The sequence below is a fragment of the Theobroma cacao genome, chromosome 5 (genome assembly GCF_000208745.1).
Source record: "Theobroma cacao cultivar B97-61/B2 chromosome 5, Criollo_cocoa_genome_V2, whole genome shotgun sequence".
NCBI lineage: Eukaryota > Viridiplantae > Streptophyta > Magnoliopsida > Malvales > Malvaceae > Theobroma > Theobroma cacao.
In genome coordinates this window covers 5494643-5503844 of record NC_030854.1, presented here as the reverse complement: position 1 = coordinate 5503844, position 9202 = coordinate 5494643, and the positions used below count along the sequence as shown (strand labels likewise).

The following is a 9202-nucleotide window of genomic DNA, read 5'->3' as shown; positions in this document are numbered from 1 at the left end:
TTTTAACAAAAAATGATAACAAATTCAATTTGAAATTATTTTTAGAGTCATAAAACCACTTAAAGCTAGTATTAAGGCTCTCAAAGGCATGAGTTACTACAAATGGACTTTTCTTGTCAATGGATGACTTTCGTTTCACGTTTCCCAATGTAAACATCAAATTATGATCTGCTTTAACCTAAAATAAAAAAAAATAAATTAAAATCGTCTATAAGATTATAAAACCATTTAAAGTAAATAACTAGACGTTCAAAGGCATGAGTGACAGTAAATGGACTTTTCTTGTCAATGGATGGCTTTAGCTTCATGTTTCCCAGTACAAACAACAAATTATGGTATGTTTTAATGAGAAATGAAAAAAATTCAATTTAAAATTACTTATAAGGTTATAAAACCAATTGAAGTGGGGAGCGAGTCTCTTGAAGGCATGAATGACTATAAGTAGACTTTTCTTGTCAATGGATGCCTTTGACTTCACGTTTCAGATTGCAAACAATAAATTATGATATGTTTTTACCTAAAAAAAAAAATGTAATTTAAAATTATTTATAAAGTTATAAAACTACTTAAGGTGAGCAACAAGGCTTTCTAGGGCATGAGTGATGATAAATGGATTTTTCCTATCAATGAACTGCTTTTGCTTCACGTTTCCCCATGCAAACATGAAATGCCCCATACTTTGTAACAGTGATTAATAAAGTTGATCGGATGCAAATTGAGGTCAATTAAAATATTTAAAAGTGATAAAAGATGAAAGGAAGAATTTATGATAAAATATTTCGCACGCGAGTAAATAATAATAAAATAATAATATTTTATCAGAGGAGAATTTGAGAGATAAAAAGGTGATTCGGAGGTCAATTGAGGTATAATAAGGAACTTTGGCAACCAAGGAGAGAAGATAAAATTTTTAGAATAGAATAATATTTTATTAATTATCTTAATTTTTACATATTTATAATATAATTACTTATATAATAATAATAATTATTATTATTATAAAATTATGGGATTTATAAAAATTTGAGTTCTAAAATCCTTGCTTTAATGGTTTTAAGCTAAAGTGGATGTGCCTACAAATATATAATCAAATATGAGAATAAAAAAAATATGACAAAAGCTAAAAGTATAGTTATTTGAAACACATTATATACCATTACATCATACTTATGACAAAATTTATGAAACCTTAATTAAGAACATTGGAGGCAAGCTTATTTAGACTCAACTCCACTAAATCTGTCACGCCCCAGACCCGAGACATGACAGACGCCGATACCTGTAAGGTATAATCCTACAGACATGCAAGGCTCTAAAATATATATATCTTAAACCATTACTAAAAGAGATTGATATACCTGAAGAATTTAGTGATTTATAAACTATATCTATTGACAGAATTTCCAAATATCATAATTCGACAATATTCAAATTTAAATCTCCAAAACCATAAAGCTACTAAGTCAAGATAAAAGTTTGAATACTAATTAAGATAGTTCGATATTCATAATATTTAAATAAATCCTAGATAATTTAAGTGCTACTAAATTAAACATCACTCCTCGAAATTCCCGCGTGGTTGATCAAATCACAACCTGAAAAAAATTTTGAAAGAAGGAGTGAGTCAAACTACTCAGCAAGTAACTAACATCCCTTCAGCCGGATTAAGCATGCTTAAAACATTCAGGGCAAAATATCATTTACAAATGCCAAGACAAAATATTGGGTAATCTTATTTGGAATCACATACTTCAAAATCTCCAAATTCAAATAACAGAACAAATATATTCACAATATTTAACTTTTAATGGTCTCCTGTAATATGCTACGACCACACTTAACTCTTGTGGCATAGGTCAGAAATAGAACCACAATTAACCCAGGTGGCACGGGTCAGAAGCATATCAAAGCAACCATTGGCTTCACTGAACAGATATCACAAATACTACTATTCTGTAACTGGTGGTGCGGTTGGGAGATCGATCTCTAATCATGGAATACATGTCGACATGGCCAACATTTAACCCCCATTGGCAGGGTCAGAAGCATATCAAAGCAACCATTGGCTGCACTGAACAGATATCACAAATACTACTATTCTGTAACCAGTAGTGCGGTTGGGAGATCGATCTCTAATCACGGAATACATGTCGACATGGCCAACATTTAACCCCCATTGGCAGGGTTAAAGCATAGCCATACTAGTAGACAAAACAGAAATATATATATTTTTAGATTACCCAAAGTTCATAAAACAATATATCAAATTTCTCAAGTATATTTCATACACCTCAAAAGCATATTCGTTTCAGACTAAATATTTATGTTTATATTCGGGAAAATATATAAGCATACATTATACAAAGTCATGAACAAATTTCAAAATCAGAAATCACATTTTGCATAAACCACATTCTAAATCTAACATATAAACTTATATACATATACATTTTGCATGCTTAACCCAATTTTAATAAATTGTAGAACACAATATTATATCTCATGTACAAATTCAGATTGAAGCTAATTTTTAAGGTGTGAAAACACCGAAGGGATATCAGTCACTTACATGATATCGTAAATTTTATTTTCAAGTAGCAAATCCGAAAATCCTCTTAGTAGCCTAGTATTTCGAGAAACACAAAAATCAGAACTAAATTTATAAACAGATCCTACAAGGTGACTTTTCGTTGACCATCCTAAGCACTTAGGATGTGTAGCGACTCCTATTATAATTTATGAACTTTTTTTTTTTTTAATAAGGTAATATATTATTATTATTTACATTTTTGAATTAAACAAAATTTCCAAATCTAAAGAAATTCTCATTGATTAGTTAAAGAAATTCTCATTGAGTTTATATAAGCTTAAACTCTTTTTCAACCAAATCTAAAGGGCAAGAGGAATTTTTTGCCTATATATTTTGAAGATGAGGTAGGAAGAAGTAGGCATAGTTGTGGGAATTTGAATATCAGCCCCTGCCTTGAAGAATCAAGATTGTTCTTCTCGTTAACCGAGGGGAGAAGAAACAAAGAGGAGCTAAGCCCATAGCGGCTCCATAAAAATGTCAGAGCTAGATACATCTCCACTCCACCACCAACATTAACTTCCTCAATCCTCAGTTCCTCCCACTGCCCCATGGACCAACAACCACCTCTGCCAAGCCCGAAGGCTCCTCCTTCCGCCACCCCGACCCCGACCCCGACCCCGACCCCGACTCCCATCCCCACCAGTTCCACCACCGAGCCACCCCAACAACCTCCCCCGTCACTACCACAACCACCGCAACCGCCTCAAATTCAACAACCAATCCCAACCCCAACCCTGCCCTCCGCAACACCCTCAACATCCTCCTCCCCAAGCCCAAACCCTAACCCTAACCCAATCCCAAAACCCTTATCTTCCCTGTCACCACCACCCCAACAGCCACCGCAACCGAAACCAACTCTCCCCGCTCCTCAGCCCAGACCCACCACCGCTACCTCAACCACCATCACCACCACCGCATTCTCGAGGCCCTGGCAACAGCACTCTTCCCAGTTCACCCATTTCTCTTCCTCTTCTCCCTCCGTCTCGTCGTCCCCTTCTCCAACTCTTTCATCTCAGCCCAGAGGCAGCATTGCTATCGGTGTACCGTCGTCGCATTCTAGCCCTTCTCCCCCAACTCCTTCGCCCTCGCAGCCCACTTCCTTTTCGGGTTCCTTTGGCCATTCTTTCGGTGGAGGCTCTAGTTCCAATGTTTCCCAGGTAGAGTTTTAAGCCTTTTGGTCTCTTTTTAATTACAAGTTTAAGTTTCGATGCTAAAATTTAGTTTTTTTTTTCTCTCTTTTAATAGGCAAGGCAGCCAATTCAAGGAATGGGGATGGTGGGATCATCAATTGGTTCGAGTTCGCAAATGAGGCCAGGTGGAATTTCTGCACACCATCAACAAAGGCCTGTACAATCATCTCTTAGACCACCTTCTTCGACAAATAGCCAGTCCCCTGCCACCCAAGTTAGTACCCTGTTAAAGGATTAATTTAATTTGTTTATTGGTTGGCTTTGGAAATTTGTCTACTTTTACATGTGAAATGACATTGATTTATGTGTTTCCTCTATTTGCTGCTATGGTTTTAGTAGATGAGCGGTTCAACATGTTGCAATATAAGTCTCAAGTAATGTTTTAGAATTTTAAGAAATGATGAAGAAATGTTAGCTGAATTTGGAAAATTATGTGTCTTTCCTTTCTCTCTTGTTTTCATCATTATCTGAGTGTCATATTGGTAGGTTGAAATAAGCTGTTTTAAGGAATTTGTAAAGCTAAGTTGTTACCGTGTACCATATAACTTATTATTGTCACCTTGATAAGAAATACTGGGTAAATTTGGGTTTCATGCCTGTTTTTTTGGTAGTTTTTGACTGATTTTTTCCTTTTTCTGTTTTGTAGAATTTCCAAGGGCATGGCCTTATGAGAGTGTCAGCTGTTGGTACTTCGGGTTCTTCAACACCAAGTACACCACAAACTACACAATCCCTTAATCAGCCATGGCTGTCTTCTGGGGCCCAAGGGAAGCCTCCTCTGCCGCCCCCTTCATATAGACCACAGATTAACTCGCCATCCTTGCAGCAAAGGTCACATATTTCCCAACAACATCATTCCTTGCCAACAGTTTCACAACAACAGCATGTATCATCTCCACAGGTGCCACAACCTCTACCATCACATCAGCAGCAGGAGCACTTCGGACAGCAATTTTCACAATCTAGGGTCCCACAATCTTTACCCCATCAACAGCAAGTTTCGAGGGCCCAGGGGTCTGCAAATCAAAAGTCTTCTTCTCTTGCAATGATACAACCAAGCACAGTCCAGCCACTAAACCAAAATAAAGCAGCTATCACAGAAAGTGATGAGTCTGGTGGTCGGATTCTTAGCAAAAGGAGCGTACATGATCTAGTCAACCAGGTGAATAGTACTGGGCTAGTTTTGCATTTTGGATCCTTAGGATTATTTTACAGGATCATAAGATCTTACCAACTTATTGTATGTGAACTAAAGATTAAAAACTCACTGAGTCTATTCCTTGTATAAAAAGGTATCCAGCATCTTATGTCATATAAGGAAATGATTAAATTTCACTAGACGTTGTATTGTATGTAAAAAGGTTAATGGCATTGAACAATGTTTCTCTTCTTGTCCACAAATATGTTGTGTTATACCCTTTTGTCTCTCTAAATGCCTTTCATCTACTTGGTTTAGATGCAGAGGATACAGTGTTGTTCCTTTTCAACATTTATGTTAGAATTTGACTCTGTTGATGAGCAATATAAAATTCATGATTATTATCGAGGATTCTAGTGACACTGGATGCTCGGCATTCATGTTTGGTGGATTTTATTTAGGGAATATCAATTTTCTCTAGGCATTTATTGAGTGATGATTGCAGGCAAGGTATTTAGCAACATGCATTTCCTTACAGATTACAATGTATTTGTCTTTTTTGGTGCTTGTAAAATTCTTATGGAGTTTCATGCTTCTCTATCTTTGAATATGACTTTTCTTTTTGAACAGATTGATCCATCTGAGAAGTTGGATCCTGAAGTTGAAGATATTCTTGTAGACATTGCTGAAGACTTTGTGGATTCCGTGAGTGTTCTGGAACTTTTATTCTGAGAATTTACCATACGTACACTTGGGCAGATTCCAAAATGCATAAGGACTTTGCAACTATGATTTTCTTATTAATACATTTCTTAAAACTTATTTTGCTTGGATTGAGCCTATTTTGCTTTATGTGAAAACATTTTAGGAATGACTTATGGATTTTACCTTTTTTTTTCCAAAAAAAAAAGGAAAAAATGAACTGAACCTAAAAATTTCCTTTTTGTGCTTTGTGATTTATTGCACTGAATAGGTTGATCAGCTAACTGAAGTTAAACATGGACTTTGATGAATTTTGAAAAATGTGTTCAAAATTTTTAATAATAATGAATTTCATTCCACATCGTGAATACTAAAGAAGGACCTTAAATTCCTGGTTTTCTCTGTCTGATATTTGCCTTGTTTAACTAGGATGTTTTGTTTTTGTCTCTGCTGTGGACTTGGTTTCTTCTACTGCATTGTAGGGGTGCACTATGGCATTTAATACAGTACTTTCTACTTCATTCTCTATACTTTCAATAGCTAATGTGACCATTATCCAATCCTTGTTCTTTCTTTCCTTTTTTTTTTTTAAATTTTCTCTTCAACAGATCACTACATTTGGATGCTCACTGGCCAAGCATAGAAAATCAGATACATTGGAAGCAAAAGACATTCTTCTACATCTTGGTTAGATATTCTGTAAATTTATCCTCTTTGGTCTTTCATTCATCGTTTAATGTCTAATACTTGAACTTTTATTATTTTATGGCTTGATACAGAAAGAAACTGGCATATGACTCTTCCTGGATTTTGTGGTGATGAGATTAAGACTTACAGAAAGCCGGTAAAATGTTCTCTTTTATCCATAGTCCATACAGGGGATGTTGGATGTGCAGTTGTTTGCAAAAGGAATCTAACCGTAGTCGATTTAGATTTACAACTTTTCTTGATTGTGGCTTTGTTGGTTATGCAGCTTACAAATGAGATTCACAAAGAGCGGCTTGCAGCTGTAAGTTTTGGCTTCAGTATTCTTCCCATTTCATAGCATAAGCACTAAAGATGTATTTATGTTTTGTACTTTTACATGTATGACTGTGTGAGGAGACAGATGGCATGCCCTTGACATTGTCTAAGCTATATATGGGCTTGCTATTTGAGCCAATAGGAAATAGTTGCTTTCTGGTGAACTTTCTTTTTGTTGTTAATTTACATATCTGGTGTCCGTTCTCTTTAACAGATAAAGAAATCAATCTTAGTGACCGAGGCAACCAATACTAAGCACTTCGGTGGACAAGCTGCTGTAAATGCAAAGGGTAACCTTGGAAAAGCAGCTGCTAATATCTTGGGCTCCCCAAATGTTAAAATACGAGAAGTAACATGAGGCTCCTTTTTTGACAATGTTGAATGTCGGAAACTATTTGCATTGAAGGTATGCCAATTATCATGCAAGTCTATGTAATATCCAAATACTCAGCAATTAATTGAACATAGTAGTGGTGCTTGACTTAGGCCTCTAATTATTCTTAGCTATGGCAAAACCATGGATGACAAACTGTTAAATTATTTAGAACTGTTTCAGAAATTCAAAAAGAAAAAAGGTCTTCTGTGTGTTCCTATTTATTAGATAGTTTGTAGTTTGTTGTATTGTAGGTAGTTTTAGCCATCACATATATTTTGTAACAGGAGGTGCTCCTGTGCATCCTGCAATTTCCTGTGTGAGTAATGTAATGAGCCTGTCTTATCTTGCTCTTGGAGAAAGGCTGGATTTCAAATCAGTCATGTTTTGGGAATATATTCAAAGAGAGATGAACCTGGCATGCATTGTTAAGAGCATGGATGGAGTGTTTGCTGTGTGGTGTGCATTTTTCACGACATTTTGTAAAGGTTCTCCTTTTATCTTGATGTCCATGTTCTCATAGTCTTTGTTTGCAGGATTAATTTGCTGAGAAGAATTATCAGTGGAACGGACATACCAAACTTTTATAGTCTACCTAGGATAGGATGTGCATAAAATTCATTTGAAGATTCTATTTGTACATCTCTAATGCCACCTTGGAGCAAGGTTGAGAGTTTTGCAAGTTGGTGCCCTTACTTTTTATTGGTGACCCGCTTCCATCGACTCAGCTCAGCGTCTAGTCTAATTGCACGGGAAAAATTCCTTCTCCTTTTCGAATTGTCATATACGTACTTATTATCCAGGGGCAGAAACTTGCCAGCAAACTAAATGCGTGATAGTTGTGTCTCCAGTGTTTTGCAAATGAAAGAATCATTTTAACAGCAAGATTCTGGAAAATGGCCGGAAAATTAAAAAAAGGGTTAAAGATAAGATGATTTCAAATCTTCTGCCCCAATTCTCCTACCCAAATCCAGGGCCAGATTCTATGAAGAAACATAAGAAATGGAGCACACAACGTTTTCTGCTCTTTGTGATTGTTTTGTTTGGTTTCTGCTTATTGTGAAAGGTGGCTTATATGATACAAAAGTTCTTGTGGTTTTCCAGCTGAGTTTTAATATTTTTGTTGTACTTAATTCAGCTTTCTGATTTTTCATTAGAGTTTTCAAATTTTGTATTATTTTATTTTACTCAATGGAGGGTTAATCTCCGAACATAATTACAGAGAATGCGTCTGGGACTGTTTTTTCTTTGATGCTTATGTACGTAGGAAAGTGATTAATGAGGTGGCTGGCTTTCGATGAGGCCTGGCATTAGGCTGATGTGGACTTTTTTAGTTTCTTATGCTGTCGTTTTTTCCAGAGTTTGGAAGAACTTTAAACGTAGACCTAAAATTGGTGAAATCGAACCACTTTAAATCCAGAAAACCCGAAACTTATTTTTGATTGTAAATTTGAAAATTGGATTTTGAAAAGAGAAGTAGAAATCAATTTTGAAAAGATGCGATAAATCGACCAAATAGATGATATTGATTCGGAAAAGAAAAAAAAAAAAACCGAGGAAAAGAAGAGACGACAAGTCTATTTCGAAAATGATAATTGGGTGATAGCAAATGACTTGAATCAATAGGTGCTTTATTAGTTTAAGCTGAAAATGGGGATAAGGAAATCTAGGAAATTAGACAAAAGTTAAAAGAGTTCAAACAAAAAATAGTAAACAAAATGATGACTTAGAAGACATAGTTATTCTAATTCATGAAGTTATGGGAGGGTGCATGAAAGTGAATATGGATACGCAAAGGTGATGATTGTGATAAGGTGTGCATTTAAGGATACAGCAAGGGAACTGAGAGTAATATCATGGACTTTGATGATCCTGGATATTATTCTAGTGATGTCCAATTTGATGATGACCTTCTTGCAAGGATGAAATGTATGGGATATAAGTATGATCCTAATTTTGTCATTCTAATATGCAATTTAGGTATGAGATTTGAGAACAATAAGCAATTCAGAAAAGAAGTTAAGGATTGTGTTTTTGCAAAGGATGTGCAACTAAGGTTCATGAAAAATGAACCACATAGAGTTAGCGTAAGTTGTAAGGAGAGTTTTCTATGGAGGTTGTTTGCAAACTATGACTCTAGACACCATTACTTTTGTATTAAGACATATCACCAAGAGCACAAGTGT

General features: G+C 35.6%; 1 protein-coding gene across 2 annotated transcripts; it reads left to right on the top strand.

The window, feature by feature from the left end:
- Positions 2884-8266, top strand: LOC18598204 (transcription initiation factor TFIID subunit 12). 2 transcript variants are annotated; one of them, XM_007027627.2, is made up of 9 exons: positions 2884-3747; positions 3836-3994; positions 4427-4942; positions 5549-5623; positions 6229-6307; positions 6400-6464; positions 6594-6629; positions 6858-7049; positions 7553-8266. In XM_007027627.2, the coding sequence occupies exons 1-8, from the start codon at positions 3139-3141 to the stop codon at positions 6999-7001; spliced, it is 1683 nt and encodes a 560-aa protein (XP_007027689.2). In that variant the 5' UTR covers positions 2884-3138; the 3' UTR covers positions 7002-7049; positions 7553-8266. The 2 variants fall into 2 exon arrangements, with proteins under 2 accessions (XP_007027689.2, XP_007027690.2); XM_007027628.2 differs by lacking the exon at positions 7553-8266 and having other exon boundaries at positions 6858-7450.